General features: G+C 34.5%; 1 protein-coding gene across 1 annotated transcript in view; it reads right to left on the reverse strand.

Annotated features, from left to right (window-relative positions):
• LOC129802472 (roundabout homolog 2-like) overlaps positions 1 to 19,805 on the reverse strand; it is a 103,962-nt gene that overhangs the window by 11,709 nt on the left and 72,448 nt on the right. Inside the window, exons 9-13 of the mRNA XM_055848339.1 lie at positions 17,873 to 18,095; positions 17,650 to 17,745; positions 14,274 to 14,514; positions 13,912 to 14,072; positions 2,207 to 2,417 (exon numbers count right to left, since the gene is read on the reverse strand). Coding sequence (XP_055704314.1) covers positions 2,207 to 2,417; positions 13,912 to 14,072; positions 14,274 to 14,514; positions 17,650 to 17,745; positions 17,873 to 18,095 — 932 coding nt within the window. The remainder of the gene's footprint in view (positions 1 to 2,206; positions 2,418 to 13,911; positions 14,073 to 14,273; positions 14,515 to 17,649; positions 17,746 to 17,872; positions 18,096 to 19,805) is intronic.

A 19,805-nucleotide genomic window follows, 5' to 3' on the forward strand; every position in this document is an offset into this window, starting at 1 on the left:
CAAACTGGAGACTGACACATATTGACAGTCGCGATATTCGAAATTCAAACAGCAAATACTCAAACCACTAAGCACACAGAGCGAAAAGTTCAAATATCTTTTTCTTGGCTTTCGAAACCGATCTTCGAATGTCTTTTCTCTTTTGGAAACTCCTGCAGTGGGCACTCTCAATGGTAGGGGAGACTGGGGTAAAAAGTCACAAATGGAAAATTTGAAAATTCAATATCTTAAAAGATAGAAGAGATAGCGGCTTAAAATTTTTTCCATAGATGGCCACCACAGACCTTCTTCAAAGTCGTAAGTTTCTTAGAATTCTAACAAGGAATTTAGAAAATAAAAAATATTGAAATTTTTAGCACTATTTATGAAATGTTTTCCTTACAGCACATATCAATTTTGACCTACTTATTTTCCAAAAATGATGCACTGGTAAGTATTTCCTAAATGATTTGGATTCTTTGAATACGAAACCACTATCTATTTTAGAATTTTTCAAAGATTCTTTTATCCAGAAATCCTTTTATGAAAAATGACCACTTGGGGTAAAAAGTAACAAAAGGTATGGAGCAAAAAGTAACAAAGATCGAAGCAATTTCTGATGTCCCACGGAGAGAATTGGTCAAACGATTAACAGTCATTTATATGTTTTTTTTTCTAAAATAGCTTGAAAAACGCTTTTCTCGTTCAGATAGAGAAAACTGTGTTTTAAAAACGTGTAGAGGAATAAATTTCCTATGAAAATATGTCACCTAGCTATTTTCAAAGCAAATCAAAATGTGATAATATCCCATACCTGGTACTATTTGCCCCAGCATTTTTGAGAATTATAACAAAATTACCTTCTAGAAAACAGCTCGATAAATGTATTTCCTTACAAAATGGAGAAAAATTACTTTCACAAAGTTGTAGAGCAGTAAATTTACTACAAAACTGCACTAACTAGAAATTTCTGGGGCGCTAAGGTAGCTTGTAAAAAAATAAAATATCCGTTTTGTTACTTTTGGCATTGAATAAATGAGCAGTAAAAAGTTAAAATTGATCAGTAACAAAAAAATTTGAAACAGTGATATTATCGTCCAAATTTTAGCAAAGGGAAAATAAAGGGCTTTTCACTCTATATGGAACTATTTTAAATGTTAAATATATAAAATAGACCCATTTTTGTTAAGATTTAAGTTTTTTACTGACCATAATCAGATATTTTACTGCTCATTTTTAATTTTTTACTGCCCATTTTGAATTTTTTACTGCTCGTTTGTTTTTTGCCGTAACTTTTTGCCCCAGTCTCCCCTACTAAAATTTTATGAAATGAAATATTTTATTAGATGCAGATAATGCTTTCGAATGCTATTTTAATTTTGTCTTTTAATAAATTATTATTAAATAATATAATGAAAAGAATACTTCTTATTAAATTTGTCCACGTTCCATTAAACATAAATATCATCATAACATAATTTCTTTTCTTAATTTCATAATTTAGTTTTTTTTATTAAAATATGATCCTTTGGTGAATGAGGAAGTGAAATACAAATAACTCAAGATCGCTGGATTATGTATTACAATAAAATTTAGAAAGGCGAGTGTGCTGGAGCTGCCTTCATAGTCCGACTTTTGATGTGTCCGACTTAGAACATTGATTGTCCGACTTTCAGTAAATTACTGTGTATTGCTTTCTTTAAAAAAAATCGTAATGGTAATCTCCCGTCCATATATTTAGAAAAGAGATACTTTGTCTTGGATTAATAGGAAATGGTGTGTTGTACGAGATAAGATGGTGTTGTTCATGGCTAAAAGTTCAGGATATAATCAGATATCCGGGGTAATTTGAATAATAAAACAAAGTGACCTACTAAGTCCAGTTAGATTAGTAATTAAACCTTAGTTACTAATCTTCATAGGGGTAAATGAGTTGTACATTCAACCTTTTCAGCTCAACTTCATTACTCAAAGCGAATTTCTAATATCGTATTTACAACACAATCTGGTCATCAACATATTAATAAACTTAACCCATTCTCTAACTTTGGTTTCGAATGATAAGTCAACCGACTCTCGTCACAAAACATTGGGGATAGGTCTTTGTGAATTTTCCGAACCGGAAAATCATTGTGCAAATGAAGAGGGAAAAATTATTAACCCCCCTATAGCTTATCTGTTGATGTGGAAAAACTCTTTTATGGGTGAAACACGATTAAACACTCACCTCTCATAATCGGGCAGCGGAAGTGTTTGGGTGGCTGATATTTGTGCATAATCGGGTATCCCATCCTTTGCATGACGCCATACTCCACCGGAAGGATCTATCCACACACCGCCGCCTGTGGCAGTTCCTCCGCCGGCGCCGCCATTTGTGCCGCCGCCGGTATTAAGTGGCAATGTGGGGAATTTTCTTACAGTTCCGATTGCGTGATTTCCTGAAATTATTCCACATGAAATGTCTACGTCTATTTTCAGTCTTTCTTGTGGTTTTGCATTGGAGCAATTCTTATTTGGTGTGTGCTCCTTTCGCCTTTTTTTTTACAGGATACCTCTTCTGAGCATGTGGGTGAGTATTTATGGTGGCTGAATGAGGAAGAGTGATGAAAGGAGGGTGCTAAAGGGGAAGTTTATAGAATTCAAAGAGGATATTGTGTAAATGGCTTGATGTCTCGCAGCCATAAATATTTACTTGGACTTGAAATGCGGTCTGAGGGGAAACGGAAAGACACCCCATCCCGACGAAACTTGAGCGTCTTCCATACTCTTGCCATCATCCCCGGTATATGCATCTAGTGGAATAGGCGGTCCTGTGATTGTGGGTGGATAGGATGAAAAGAATGGAAATAGCAAAGTGAGTGGATAGAAATGTCGATTGCAGAGAAGTTTAATTGAGACTCCCTCATCGTCAGAATGGGGAAATTCGATTCTCTTTTCCCATTATTTCCAGATTTTTCACGTGTACTTCAACTCAATATTGCTAGTATCATCTTAACCACTCAGAATTTCAGAAAATTTGCAGATGTTGCATGTTTACTGGAAAGTTTCGAAGTTAATTTCTGGAAATTATATGTAAAAACCTTAAATTAAACAAATATAAAACTGAGTGATTGAAAAAAAAAGATTAATTTAATATGACATGAATATACGGATGTCCATCAACTATTTGAAAATTAAATATTCGTATTAAGAATATAGATCTGTTTAACTTTTATCATTCTGTAGCTTAAAGTTGGCCTAAAAGCACTCAGATACAATTTCTTTTCCGTAAGTTATTTAAATTTATATTTTTATGCCTTCAAGAGTTCATTATTTCGACGACTCAGAATATAAGTCGAACCGGTGGCAGCCAAAATCCCGAAAGCCAAAATCCCGAACGCCAAAATCCCGAAAAGGTTAAAATCCCGAAAGCCAAAATCCTGAAAGCTAAAATCCCGAATTTTCAAAATCCTGAAAAAGATGAAATTATATGCAGGATGTAGAATAATTTCTGAAGACACAGAAGATTCCCCTTTGCCTCCAGTATGCGCGGGTGCAATCGTGGGAGTAGCTATGACACTTTTAAGAATTCGGGATTTTGGCTTACGGGATTTTGGATTTCGGGATTTTGGCGTTCGGGATTTTGACGTTCGGGATTTTGGTGTTCGGGATTTTGACCGGGACCCAAGTCGAACAACTCGATTTTTACAAAAAAAAAATCGTTTTATTCGCTTTTTGGATAGATCTTTACCCTGTACCTTTCCTGTGAATATTATACTTGAAAGATATTATTATATTTTCAAAATTATAGAGATTTAAAATCTCGAAATCCTATACTCTGTATGTTACATCTCAGCTTCAAATCGCTCTCCTGTAAAATATTCCTACTGCGAGTTATTCATTTCTTATTCTGAGCGATCGATTTATTAATACTCTTTGCCCTGATCTCATCACATAAATTTCTTTTATACGCCATTACTTAAGAGTTTCTAAAAACTCTTAATTTTCATAAAATTTGACGAAAATAACAGATTAATACAAGATTCAAACATCCCAGGATGATTAATAAAAAATCTTAATCTAGTTTCTTATTCTTTAAGGAATAATTTTATATATTTAAAAAAAATAAAGGATATGATGAGTAATAGGAAGATCCTTTTGTAACTTTCAAACAACCCAAACTAATAAGGAGTCTTATATATCCTACCAAATTAAATATTTAAACATTAAGTTCAGAAATTCATTGGAAAGTTTGAGAGAGGTTTTAAGAAATGTGAAAAGTTGAGTCAATAACGTGGTTTAATAAATTTCTAAAGCCTTCTTTAGAGTTTCTCATTTCAATAACAAAAATTATTCAAGTAAAAAATAAGTTGAATAACCTATGGAAGATATATTCCTAAAAGACAATTTAACAAAATTTAACTAACTTTAAGAAATCCTTAAATTTATCTACAATGATGAACCGATAATTGACCAAAAATGAATTGACAAATCCAAAAATCATTTTTAAAAATATCATATTTTTTACTTTATATTTTTTCATTCTTTTTTTTATTTCAAAAAGCTTGGAAGTGTTGAATCGGTAATGAAATGATAAATATTGGTAGTGTGAATAAGTTCTCGCTGGCAACCGTCATATAGCGTTATCATAGCCAGTTTACATTATGCAGTATCACTTCAAACTTTATCTTTTAGCTCCATCATTATAGGAGAAAGTGGGGCTATTTTGAGTTATGGGACGATACTACACTGATATGAGATTTTTTCGTATATTTCTAATGAAAATTGGAACTTTGAACCATTTTACAGTAGACTCTCTCAAATTCGGGCATTTGGGACTGAAATGTCACCCAAATTAGAGAGAAATTCGGGCGACAAACTTTTTTAAATGCAACGATTTTTTATTCATTTGCATACTCACATTAATTTTACATACTCATATTTATGGTAAATTTCATGAAAACCCCTTAATAATGCAAAATCACATGATAACTAAGACAAACCATGGCAAAAGTTGAGCATATTTGCTTCATTAGAAAACTTAAAAAATATCGATGAACTGTTTTAAATTTAACTGTTGCCCGAATTAAAAAGTAGTCCGAACTTAAAAGAGCCGAATTAGCAAGAATCTACTATATTTAGTTCCACAACTGTTTTGTAGAGCTAAATATTACGTTAAAATCCAGTTTCTATTTGAAATATGCGAGAAATCATTTATCAATGTAGCCTCACCTCTCCCTAAAATTCAAATAACAATAGGGAGAAGTGGAAGACTTTTGAATTGGGGCAGCTTTGAAATAGAGCTTTCATCTCCTGTTTTGAAATGAAACTGGATCTTATCATGATATCTACATAAATTAATTGCGTCGCTAAATTACATTATAATAAGACTGAATCGCATTTAAAAATAAAAGAAAAAGACTAATTTCAAAGTTGCCCAATTCAAAGGTGTTCCACTTCCCCATGTAAGCCATTTCGCGGAAAAATGTAATTTTTACTGCATTGAAAACGTCAAGTTTCGAGCCAAAAAACAATACTTGCAAGAAGTTTTATTGCTTTACTTTATCCAAAAGAAATCTACAGCTCATAAAATTCTAGTTGAGATTTACGGCGCCGATTCTCTGTCGGTAGCAACATGCAGAGATTGTTTTAGACGACACAAAAATGATGGTTTTGATATCAAAGATAGAGAAAACGCTCCGGTGCGCCGAAAAAGCTTGGGAGTATGCTTTCTACACATTGGAAGTAATTTTTGTCTCAAATAGTTTTTTAAAGGAAATTGCATGCAGTGCTGTAGGTAGAAACGTGAAAATTCTGTCAAAAACGCAATTTTTGACGAAAATTTCTTTCAATGTGTAGAAGAGGCCTTTATTTAAAGACGGAAGCAAAACACACGAACTTACAAAAGCAATGGGAGTTGATCCGTCAAAAGTATCCATACATTTAAAATCCAGCAATGATAAAAAGGAAAGAAATTGTGTGCCAAATTATTGAAAACTGCGAGGCGTCGGTATTAGGGTGAAAGGAACGTCTATTGACACTTTAAGAACTCGTGTCAGCACCTGTTGACACCCTACTCTGTACCATTTGGGATATGAAATTTGAACATCTCTGTTTATAGTAAAATGTATATTACAGAAAAAACGTTATATTACTTATATTTTACTAGATACATTAAATAATTTTCAACATTTTGACAAAAGTAACGACAGGGGTTCCTGTCGAACTGATGTTCCTCCGACCCTAAGTATTGTGCATGGATCTGCTTAAATGTAAGAAAAGGGAAGGATTTATGGTGCTATTCCAATGAAAAAATGAGCATATTTTTTTAGCACATTACTGTTCTCAAGTACTAAAAAGACCATGAGTGTTCCCACATGTTATTTCAATTAATGTCGGTTGGGAAATCGACAAGATTAATTTAATGTTTTCACTTTCATAGTATTTTCTACATTTTCTTTATCATGATTGACAAGATGTAAGGTTCTTCTCTCCGCACAAAAACTGCATATTTTCCCCAGTTTCAAAATCACAAAATAGTCATGACAGGAACCGACACAAAAGCAAAGTTTAACCGAAATCCGAATTCGAATATTCCCTCCGAGCAAGCTTTCACACGATCACAATGCCATCTGACATTCAGTATCAGTGTGGATTAACGTCATGTCAGCTTGGTCGCGTGATGCAGTTGGATGGCCGGGAGTTGACAACTTAAGCCTCAACTCCGGATTTTCCCAGGTTTTCTATGAGTTTTTCCGTGAGTTCTCAATGGTGAAAAGTCGGCGAGCAGCATTAATATTCTCTACTCGTTATTATCCTTGAAATGACATATGGGAACAGACATGATCTTTTTTAGTACTTGAGAACAGTAATGTGCTAAAAAAACATGGTCACTTTTTCACTGGAATAGCACCATTACTCAACATATTATTATTGAAGATAAAAAGTAGGTAGGGGAAGGCTTTCAGACTTCGCACACACTCTAGCTTTGAAGACTTCACATTAAGTGTTTGTATGTACAAAGTAGTGTACTATGAGCATGAACTACTGACACCCAAAAAACTATTAATGGGGATATCTATCGAAGACAATTAATGCGTCCGAAAGAAGGTGTTTAGTTTAAACGATACAGTTCCCAATAGAAGGACAGACACGACAGAGTCACTTTGCGCTACGGCAACGCTAGGCTATGTATTACAGAATACTTAGAAATACTCAGGTTAGAAGTCCTATCACACCTGTTGTAATCGCATAAAAAAACGAAAAACTGGATCGATTCTTAGATTGCGTCTACAGACCGGTCTTTCTTTGAACGAAAAATCCGTATGATACCAGTACGATGCCCAAAAAAGGCTACCGATGAGCAATACTTGAATAAAGTATTATATACTCATTCTCCTAAATAAAGTATTTATGTTCACAAAAAGAAAATAGTGGAAATTGACTTAAACTCGTTTACAGATATTTTTACCTCGAATATCAATTGATTATTCCACACTTTTTCTGCAATATCTGGGATTAAAAAAAAATAGGGGAGCATATTTTTCAACCAATTGGGATAAGTTTGGTTTTTAAGAAAGTTTAAGTTGTGCTACTGGTTATGAACTAATTTAAAGAATTTAATTAAAAAAACAATTATTGTACTTCTATGCAATTTGGTATAGGTTAATTAATCGGTTAAAATCTGTCATGAATCATTAACATAAGAAAATTCCGAGAAAAGACATAAGTCTGAACCATTTTACTAATCGAATGAGTTAATACGGACCAATTTTGAATGAATACCTGGAAATTCACACGAGTTTGAGAATTTTACTGTGACTGGGAAGCTTGACTACCATTTTTTAATAGATCTATCATTATCCGTTTATAGTCAAATTATACTTAATTACTACCATTCGTGCAAGTAAAGCTTCTTGTAGAAAGTTTAGTTAAAAATTATTTTGTTCATACAAATATAGCATGACATGACTATTGACATTTCCGTTCACCCCAATTTCAGACAAATCAGCTAATTGGGGTGCAAAAACAAAAAAGACAGGATCATCGAAGAGAAAAAGAAAAATATCTCTATTTTGCTACACTTGGCACATTCCTCCCATTCATATATCCTGACGCCTTATAGACATTTTCCCACGTTGAATTTATTAGTTGGGAAATACTAAGTAATAAATTTGCTTTTTGTGCACACATGTTGTATGCGTATCTTATAGAGGAGATTTTCCCCCCAAAAAATCTACCCTCCACATGGTGTTGTTGGAATTAATGGTACAATCCTCATGGAATCATCAGCCCGGAAAATCAATGGGAGCATCAAATAAAAAAAGCTCGCTATTTATCTCAAATTAGAGAGGCGGCAGCATATAAACACAACATATAAACCGGGGTTTCCCTATAGCAAAAATTGCGAAAACTCTCTAACCCAGGCTGGAGCAACAACTGCTAAGAGCGAAAAAGTAACTCGTTGGAAGTTTTTCACTGTTGTTGTTTGGTAGTTTTGTCTGAATGGGGATGGTGAGAAGAAAAGCAGAAAATACCATAAGTACTAAATACATTACCCGATAACCCGACAAGTGTATATGAAGCTTTTGAACACAGTGGGGCGAAAGAAATGTGTATAGGATTGGCACAAGTTTAATGTTGCCTTTTTTCGCATCTTCCACCCCCTCATTCTCTGTGCATCCAAAGAGGCGCCCAAATGCAAAGACTCTGTGTGTTTGGTGTTCCAAAACTACTCACAGGATTTATACTTCCACCAGAGCTTTCTGACACTTTTACTGTTTCTTGGATTTCTTACACTTTAGCCACTTTTGACAATTGCCACATGGAATGAGTTCAATTTTAGGAAGTAGATCTTAATGTACCACAAATAGTATCTAAATCACAAAATTTACTACCCTTCACATATACCAGAATTTTCTATTAGAAGAAACAACTTTCCTGATATTACGTGGCAAATGCTACAGCTCGCGAAAATTTCGAAGAAAAATGAAACTTTGAAAGCTACCTAACATGGTACGAAGCATTGAAAGCTTTGGAAAACTATCAAGAAGTTCTGCACTATATACAGGATCCCCATTTTTTATTGTTATTAATAAAGAATTAATGCCTTATCCCAATTGATTGAAAAGACAACTACCTTTTCAACCAAAAGTGGTAAAAGAATGGGCATAATGTTACTATACCCCTATTAGACGTAGAAATGTATCGATTACAAGAACAATTAAACAGAAATAGCTCAGACTTGCTCTAAATTATAGATTGAATTACCTGCAGACAAATCCTAGGGTAATGGTTAGTAAATGCTATTGTAAACTATCTCGAAGTGTTCGATAAACTAACTCAAAACTTCGTAGTTTCTGTAGTATAGGGTAAGTGTGCCAAATTCCGGCCAGCTTGCAATTCCGGCCACTTTTTTTGTTCCTCAAATTTCCATGAATTTTTAGATCTTACGTAATCCAGAAATTATACAATGCAAAAAATAACAAAAAAATGTAACTTCGACAAACGAGATGACGTGAAAAAGATATTGGAAGAATTCACGAAAGGCAAGGAACTATGAGAATAAAGGTGGCCGAAATAGGGCTCCAAAGCTATGTATACATTTTTATTCATTTTAAAATTCATTAAGAATGATTTTAGAGTAAATAAAGACGATAAACTGTCTACAAGGTTCTAAGCAATACTCCTTAAGTAGAAGGAATAAAAAAATCAATTTCTATTAAAGATATTACATTTTAAACTTGAGACTTTTGCGCTTGCATGCAACTATGCCGAAATTTGGCACACTTACCCCTAAGTGCTATTGTAAACTATCTCGAAGTGTTCGATGAACTAACTCAAAACTTCGTAGTTTCTGTAGTATATACGGTTTTATTTTAATTTTCTTCTATATTTTACTTATTCTTCGTTTCTAAGTTAATCCTAATTCTCCTCAGTCTTAATACTCGTAAATCGTATAACTCACAAAAAAGTTCGGAAAAGTTTGTACATTTGTCACAAATGTATGTATTTCGTAGCATGATCACACTGGTAAAAATAAGAGGGTCAAATTGACCCTTTTCAAAAGGATGGATCGTATTTGACCCTTTGAAAGGTTCACTTTTGTATCTCTTGAAATTTAGTATGCACATTTATCACGAATAATCATGTTTTATTGTAAACTTATTACTGATATCATATTTCTCTCATCTGAGCGAACACCAAAGATCACTTTTTCATTGTTTTTTTCTTCGTTTATTCCGGAATTAAATAGATGTCAAAACCGTGACCCTTTCGAAAGGTTCCTGGTGACCCTTTCAAAGAGTCAAATATGATCCATCCTTTGGAAAAGGGTCAATTTGACCCTTTTATTTTTACCAGTGCATTTGACGAGCATTTTTTGTACTTTTACAAACATTTGTTCGTAAATATTCTTAAAGACACAAGAAAATGTTCGTAAAATTTTGTCATTTGTTCATAAGCTTTTGCGAGAAAAACAAAAATGTACGAACAAATGTTTGTAAAGAAACAAAAAATGCTCGTCAAGTTATGATATTGCGAGTAATATAAATATGTGAAAAAAATATAAACTTTTACAAACTTGTTTGTAGATTATACGATTAATAAGCTTTTCATAAGTTCTCAGTGGGAATTCACAAACATTTGCGAACAATTTTATGAAATCATTTTTTTTCATGTAATACCTAATGCAAATCCAAAGTTTTTGTAACTTAAACTGCAAGAAGACTAATGTTGAACAGAAAATTTAAAAATAATAAAATTATAGGGAAGACCGGAGCAGAATTAGCCAGCAAGTTAAACTTTTCTTCGACCATAATGTAGGAAAACATGTTTGAATTATACTGATAAATATTTCAATAAATATATAGGGAGGGATTTATTTACTATGATTAAATAGCAGTTTGTTCAATATTCTTTTAAAGAAAACTTTAACACAGCTTCCCCCGTTTTTCTAAAGTGAAAACAAAAAAAAACATTTTTGATCACCAAAATATTCTAAATGATCATTGAATAACTCAACGATATCTCCGATGCCGAATGATTTATTTGCTAAGTTATCCTTTTAGCAAGAATATTTCACAAATTTAATTTTTAAGGCTCCGACACACCTTTTAGATCGGTCAAATTTCATGAAATAAAAATTCACTTGTCTTTCTTTCTCAAAAGACTTGCATAAGTCTATCCTACTCTTTTGGTCTCAAAATTGGACTGAACCAAATTTACTTTGGTGTGATGTTTAAAGGAAGAAGAAGAGTGCGAATGAGTTGGATAGACATATGCTAAACTTTTAAGAAAGAAAAGGATGTGAATTTTGCTTTTATGAAATTTGACCGATCTAAAAGGTGTGCCAGAGTCATTAGTATCTAAAATTAGGCACAAAAAACCGAGCAAAATTAGACTTTTAAAACTTCTCCATCATCTAGGATCGAACAAATTTCATCCTCTCTGAGTATACCCATCTTCCAACCTAAGTGACCTACGTGCATATGCAGTGCCTTAGACACACTTACGACTTAAGCCGAGAGACGGATTAAATAGTGATTTTACTAAATTCCCATCAGTTTTCCACTAACTAAACCCGGCATAATGGCCTCGAAATATACACCCAATGAAGGGTTTAGCCGCCGTTTTCATCCCTGAGGTTAAAATGGATACTACGACGGCGACGTCGATATGGCGATGGCCATACCGACCACTCTGAATATAAGTCGAACACCTTCTTTAAAATAGGTTTAACATTAAATTGCATTAACTTGGTATAAAGGAAGTTAAGATTTTAAAAACGAAAAAATCTTAGTTATAAATTTTAAAATAAAAGTTACATCAATCTATGTTACGCCCAGTCTTTTCATGAACAAAAAAACAAAAAAATTATCATGTTTCTGAAACAACTCGATCAATTTTCAATTTCGCTCCTGTCTAAGTAAGGCCTCTATTAGATTTACAACGTATGATTTTGAAATACTAAGTTTATTTAATATTTTTTCAATAAATGGTAAAAACGCGTTTTAAAATCCGTTCTTTTACACTTTTACAATTTACTTTTTTACAAAAAGCCATCATTTATCCATTATTTGTAAAATAAATTAGCGGTAAAATTATTTGTATCTCTACTGCTGTTGCTTATAGAGTCGAAAAACACTAATTTTTTGTCTTGAATTTAAATGTTTAAGCAGTTTTTTAGAGGAATATTTTAATCAAGTGCATCGAATCCAATATTTCTTACCAAATATATTGAGTATCATGAAACTTTTATCGAACAAATATTCCGATTTTGAATAAATAATTTGTCTATTGAACATTTAATTACATTCGACGAATATATACAATTTATATTTAGTTAGGTAATGTTTCATTTTATATTATTTTTATGTAAAAATGAGCAATGGCGGAAAGTGGTAATACTCTAAAATTGATTCACCACCTGTCGCCATAGCTTTTCAATAGGCGACGCTAACTTCACTTCATAGATTCTCAGTTGTCAAATCTACTTTGTTTACTTTCTGCAATAGTCTAATAATTTTATTTCTCAAATAGAAATGAAGAAAAATCATTTGATGTGAGTAATGATAAGGTGATCATGAGGAAAAAGAAATGCTAAATGTATTCTTTGCATAATATTTCCCAAAATAATCGAGTTTGAACCTTTCCAAGTGGGTGGCGAGAAGTGTTTACAGAACTGGCGAGAAGTGGTAAAAAGTGGCGAAGAAGTGGTTATTTTTGCATTGTTAATAAAAATAAGTTTTTTTGGTACTCCGCGTTAAATTGTTGGACTTTTGTTTTGACGAATCTAGAGCCAATATATCTAAGTAACTTTGTATCAAATTGGAGTTATCTGATTATAAGGGGTCAAAAGTTATAATACAGTTAATTTCATTTTTTTCTAAAAGTGTCGATATGTGGTTACTCCACCCTATTAGTCCGACTTTCAGTGTGTCCGACTTTCAGTAATATCTGACTTTTGATAAATTACCTATTGAGCAATATTGCAGATAATTAAGAAGATTGCAATATTACAATGGCAGTTAATGTAAAAAAAACTCATGTCGCAGAACGAGTAGGTCCTCTTTTAAGCTGACTAAATAAAATTTTCATAAAACAACTTCAGTTCACAGTATGTACGGTATATACAGTAGATTTCCGTTAATTCGGTTCTTTTAAGATAGAGCAACTTTCAAATTCTGACGGCAATTGGATTTAAAAAAAAAATTGTTGGCATTTTTAACGTTTTATTAAATTTCTTTATGGAAATAAATATGCTGAAATTTGCTAAGTTTTTTTTTGAATATCATGTGATTTTTCATGCAATTTACAATAAATATGAGTATGTAAATTTAATATGAGTATGCTATTACATAAAGAATCATTAGATTCTAAACAGTTTCACGCTAGATTTTCTCTGAAAGTCGAATGATATTTCAGTCTCTAAAATGCCCGAATTTGAAAAAGTCTATTGTAAAATGAACTGAATATCCGTTAACTGAATTCAACGACATTTTCCCTGCAACAACGTCTCCAAGTACACTAGAAATTTGCATAAATACAGCTTACATTTTACTTTTCAGGAGATGTGGAAAAAAAATCTAATGTTAGACAGGATGTGGAAAAAGCTCCCTCTTTTCTTCCACCAAGATAAACTGTGGCCATTGGAAATTAATGCACTATTCATGACACAATAGTTGCAAATGCATTGTGGGTGCTGCATCGCATTAGTTATGACCCCCTTTGGAGTTTACTCCAAGTTAGGGATGATGGCATGAAGGGTCGATGGGTGGGAAGAAAGTGAATGTGTGCTTGTTGGCTGAAACGACAAAATGCCACACAAAAGAGGAATGGAAAATAAATTGCAAAAGAAAAGGGAGAAGGGTGGAAAAAAAGGAAGTTTGAAGGCGAAGGCGGTCACAGACAAAAAAGATGAGAAGGAAAAAAAAGAAAAACACATCATCTCACCGTGCATTGAGGCCAATGATGTTTGCTTGATAAATTGAATCCGCTTAAACAATACCATAGCTCCAAAGAGGAATACGATGATGGCGATTATTGATCCCAACAGGACAATAAACCACGTCTGCGTAAGGATGTCATCTGATAAGTTGTGATTGATTGAGTATCTGTGAATGAATGGGAATTTCCATTATTTTGATGCCTTTGTTTGCACTTGAACTTTCACCCACTCTGCAAGCTTTTTTGCTTTCAACAACAACAACACGCCTAGGTCCTCAAACCGGGCCTACACACCCATTCAATTGTGTTTTAATTAAAAGACACATGGACAAATGGATTTTGTGGAGTGTGCTAAGATAAATAATTACCTTGTGAAGCTATTGTCTAGCCGTCGAGAGTGTGGGTCCAACCGAAGAATAGCTGGTGGACTGAATGGTCCGAATCCTGCTCCAGTTCCCGCTGACACACTCACAGAGTATGTCACTCCGGCCGAAAGATTTGCCAGAAGGAGTGATGGTGTCTTTGCGTCTATTGTAATATTTGTGAGTATTTTCGACAAGTTGTGTGAATCAAAACCTCTGACAATGATTTGGTAGCTGAGAAGAATGCCTGGAAGAAGCACATTCCAATCAATCACCCTACAAAGAGGTAGGGCCTACATATCAGGGGAAGAAAAATTATTTTTACGATTGATGCTACATTTTCCCCCAACTTTCGAACTGTTTTCGACTTTACGCAAAGAAACTCAATTTATTGTGAATGTTAGAGGTTATAAAAATACTTAAATAAAATTGCATTACGTGAATTTTTAGATTTTTCCTACGAGTATCCATAACATCAGCAACTACAGACAGAAAAATGGAAAATTCTTGAACAGAAACACTCAGAAATTTCATTTCAAATTTTTTATTGGAAATTTTGTGTATTCAAAAAATTCTAATACGTCCTTACATGACTGGGATCACTGGGATATACAACCTGAGAAAGAGCTTTCCTCCGTTTTGTTCTGGAGGATTGACACCAACGCTAAGGCGGCGGTGGACGCTAAAAACTACACGGGATCTCATTAAAACGAAACTGCACTTCGATTGCATTGTTAATGAATAAATTTATCTATCTATTTACAAATCTCAAGACATTTTTCAATTTTGAGCTAATGGTGAACTTAAGTTCTTAGTTAGTTAAGTTCTTAGTTAGTTAAGTTCTTAGTTCTAGCCCATTTACGCTTAGAGCTTCTAAACCTAAACTTAAACAGTTGGAAAATTCACGTCCAATTTATGTTCCCGAAGTCTTATCAAATCCTGAAATATAAAGCCAAAATTTTTCTGTGTGTAGTATAGAGCGTGCGATCAATTAAACAATTGTTAACCCGGTCGAACTTAATGCTCGTACCTCATGCCTTGTCTCCATGATACGGCCAAACTCATATTTTAAGACGGATGCTGACGGTTGTTAGTACTTTTGCTATTCATGACATTTTTTGTTGAATCTCTCACGGCTAAGACACTCATTTTACTGCTCGAACTCCACGGAGAGAGCAGTAGGGGAAAGCGCGCTGCCTTCGAACGACTCAAGCCTCGAACAACTCTTTTCTACACGTTTTTAATTATTTTTATCCGTTATAATATTAAAATTTAATAGCTAGTCAAGTGCCTCAAATATCCTGAAAAGAACCATGGGTCAAATCTATTATGAACATAGAAAAAAATTGAGTTGTCTAAGCCGTCCGAAAGTAGCGCGCTATATATAATCCCTCGATTTTGGGTTATATATATATTTCGACTCCTTATCCCCCAAGGGGTCGTATCTTGGTGGAATTTCAGAAATCTGAAGTATCGAGTTTTTTGGCGTCACGCTGTTTGTCCGTCTGCCCGTCCGGTTGTCGCCAGATCTAGAGGCCAAACGGTTACAGATAGTGACTTGAGACCTAAGGGGGACCACCCCCCCTTAAGTCGACCCAAGGATCGTTAACAGGCCCCTCCTCTTCCCCTCCAAAACCATGTTTTTTTCAGGATTGATCGAAAACGCGTCGTGCGATTTTTTTTTTTCAATTTTGGATATGCTTTAGAGATTACCCAGGCGGACATTTCGTCCTTAGACGACAATACCGTTGAATCATTTCTAATAACAGAGAGCGACAATCAGAACAAGTGACTCCCAACTCACAATTCAACCCAAATAGAGACAGGAAAAAATTCCTGCCTCCACCCAGGCTTGAACTGGGGGCCTTTCGCAGTCTAAGCGAATGCTCTATCAACTGAGCTATGAAGACACTGCTTCTGATTGTCTTTTGCTACTGATCTCAATTAATTGTTGAAATGCACGTTGGCAATTAATTGAGATCAGTAGCAAAAGACAATCAGAACCAGTTTCTTCATAGCTCAGTTGGTAGAGCATTCGCCTAGACTGCGAAAGGCCCCCAGTTCAAGCCTGGGTGGAGGCAGGATTTTTTTCCTGTCTCTATTTGGGTTGAATTGTGAGGTGGGAGTCACTTGTTCTGATTGTCGCTCTCTGTGCATAAACACAAAACTTCTTGGGCTTACGTACCAAGCGAACAGAGTCTGTTCAATCACTTTCATTTCTAATAACGGCTTTTCAAGGTCAAAGGTTTAAAAGAAACCATAGAGCGCATTTTTCAACAGAATGGTATCGTGTCTGCGCACGTTGGAAAGGCCTTGGAATATCCTACAAAACTGAACCGGTTCTAATCGGTTCTGAACCGGTAATGCACCGATTCATAGCTGATAACTAATTTTTGTCTGAAAATCAATTCTATTAAAACCATTCTGGGGATCTTTTGAGTGATGAACCGGTAAATGATGCGAAAATACTTTTGAGGTATAGCATCTAAATTTCGAGTTCGAGCATTTCGTAAAGCTTCAGACGCTTTGCCACCCCTTTTTTGTGATTGATGCACAAATGTCGTCTCTGGCACGAGAAATTGCAGATGCGCCAACGGTCGATGCAAAACCGAAGATTTATAGTCAATAATAACTCGATCTGATAAAGGGATTAATAATATGCAGACGATCATCCCTTCGGCAGTTGATAAATAAATTCCGTGTATGATATTTGAATCGATGATACAGGAGGTTTCTCTTAAGAGTACCGTCTCTACTCTTAGGTACTCTTCTTTTTACAGGAAGAGGATGGTAGTTATGATACTTGTGCGATAATAAGTAAAACCTATATAGGTTCCCAACACAAAATTTCAGACTAGAGGTTGTACCCAGTTCCCGAATGTCTCAAATATTTAATTAAAACAAACAATTTTAATGATTTTTCGAAATCTCTAATCATTTGCCCTTGATATCCAATCCTGAAACATAATTGTGTTTTAGGATATCAGAGGTCTAAACCTCAGGTCTGAAGATCCCGTAACCCTTTTCACTCCTTTTTTATCCTTGTTATATTTTCAAACCCATCAGAGTGATGTGAAGTGCTGTAATAATCAAATTTAACCTTTAACATTTATTGGAGGAAATCTTCAAAATCGATAAATGTATTTTCCCAACAATCAAGAACTCAAAGTCACACATGTGTCAGGAAAAAGGGGGGGGGGGCTGATGGTGAGAGCATGATGATAAAAAGGGGTGATATACAGCAATCCCCCATATTCCCATACCCTTATATCCCTCCTGACTTTGATATGTTGCACTCACGCAATAAATCTGTGTCACATAGTGACTCGTGGGCGTAAAGAGAGTTCTTGGTGGATGGTATGGGCAGAGACACATGACTTACCATTGATTGTGTCATTGGAAGGTGCATGCCATTTCAGATACACAGCTGTCGCATTCAATAAAATCGCCTCGATGTGTTCTGGCGGAGCACTTGGAACTAGGTTCAGAATGAGAAAATCGGGTGAAAGTCGTAAAGAGAAAGTTTTCGGGAGGGCTATCACCCCCTCACATACACACACTGTATGGGCATTTAACAATAAATTACACTGTATCGGAATCCTTACCGTCTTCCAATGTGCGAGTGGTACGTGAATTCGATGGGCGTCCCTCGACTGTCTTATAGAAGGGTACAATGAAGAACTCATATTGATGGTATTTCTTGAGACCGGTCATCGTGCATGCAGACGCTCCTCCACCATGTAGTACCGTCAGCATCTTATACGTTCCATTGGTCACAGTTTCACGTGAATAAATGTAGAAACCCTCCACGTACTGCCCGTTTATAATCTAATTCGATAGAACAGGCAAAAGATTGAAGGGATTTTCTGTCTACATTGAGGGGGTATTTTTGGAATTTAATATGCATCCATACAAATTTTATATGGACATACGGATCTGCCAGAGGGTTGAATTCCATCACACAGGGGTAGAGGGTTACCACACAATAGACAAACTGGACATGGGACTGTTGGAATTCGTTTGGTGAATTATTTCTTTCGGTCCTCAGGCAAAATTGGATTATTAACTTTGTAAAGGACTATTAGTGAATGTTTGGTTTTACCCCGTTAAACTCCCAAAATATTTGTTTTTATGGAAAAAGAACCGTTTTCAGTTTCCCCATAATCACCATATCTCAACAATACTGGTTCAGTCAGGATATTTAAAATTTCATGTTGAAACTCAATGTTCTTTTTCCTGTAGCAGCATAATTTTTCAGCTATGATTTTATTAAAGCAGTGCACGATACAAAAAAAAATACTATTTTCTCTTTTCTTAATTAATCTTCTGAAACGTGTTTGTACTGCAAAACATATTGTGACTCTCAATTGCTTAATTAGACCATTTATCCGTATAGTTGTATGTAAATTACAGCATAATTGTTTCATTTCAAATACCCTCGGTCGAGAAGACAAAGAGAAAAAGCACAAAAATTAAAACAGGGAAATTGTTTTTATTTTCTGTATACAGCACAACTTCATACTTCTTGTGGTCCATTAGGTAATTAATTCTAAAATTCGTCTGAATCCAACAATAATCTTGTTAAAATAAGGAATCTCAGTGGTGAACAAAACCCTTGGTTTTTTGAAAAGTTCTCGTTTGATTCAGTAATTTGAATCTCAACACAGTCAAACCTCAGAATGTGATCGAAAGTAATTTGAATTGGTTGAACTTCTTGAAATTAGAGCACTGATTAGTAGAATTTAATGTTACGTGTGAATTCTATCATCAATTTAATTTACCAAGTTGAATGTTATTGATTCACTCCAATTATCGCGCTCGAGCTCAAACATTAATTGTTGCCATTAACAGAAAATTAGGTTCTTAGACGATATGGGATCCAAGGATTTGTATGTATGGGGTTTTCTAAATTACAATTCCAGAGTAAATCATTGGGCATTTAGAATAGGATTATCTCTCAAAGCTTATAGGTCGAATGGGGTACCAGGAACGTGCAAGAAAAATAAATTTTAGTAAGGTAAAGTGCCCTGTAGTCTGCCGGTTCCTCAACTCGGTCAGTGCGTTATTCATTCAATTTAGATTTGTTTTAATAGGGTAACGTGTGGTATTTCGGGACACTTTTTACCACTTTCAAGTTTCAAACAGCTTAACGACTTCTCGAATTATTTTTTTTCTTTGTTGATTACAAATATTTATGTTCCTTATTCTATCCAGAATAAGATTTTTACCGAAAAATGTTGGAAAATGCATAATTTTTTATACAAAATAGCAAAAAATGTAAGGAAGCAAGAATAGTATATTTCGGGACAGTTGTGTATTTCAGGACAGACGAAAGTCGCTATTATGCAAATAAATTTCACTGAGCCTAATTATTTACCTTTAAGTAGAAGGTCTAAACTTCACTTTTTCATAAAAAATTTGTTTAAATTTCACGTGTAAAGTGGCTTTAATCGAAAAAAAAATCAGCACTGCTGTGTTGGTATGTGCAAAATTTACCACACTGGAATTTTTGTAAAAAGTGGAATATGACACCCACAA

The sequence above is a fragment of the Phlebotomus papatasi genome, chromosome 2, assembly GCF_024763615.1.
Source record: "Phlebotomus papatasi isolate M1 chromosome 2, Ppap_2.1, whole genome shotgun sequence".
Lineage (NCBI taxonomy): Eukaryota > Metazoa > Arthropoda > Insecta > Diptera > Psychodidae > Phlebotomus > Phlebotomus papatasi.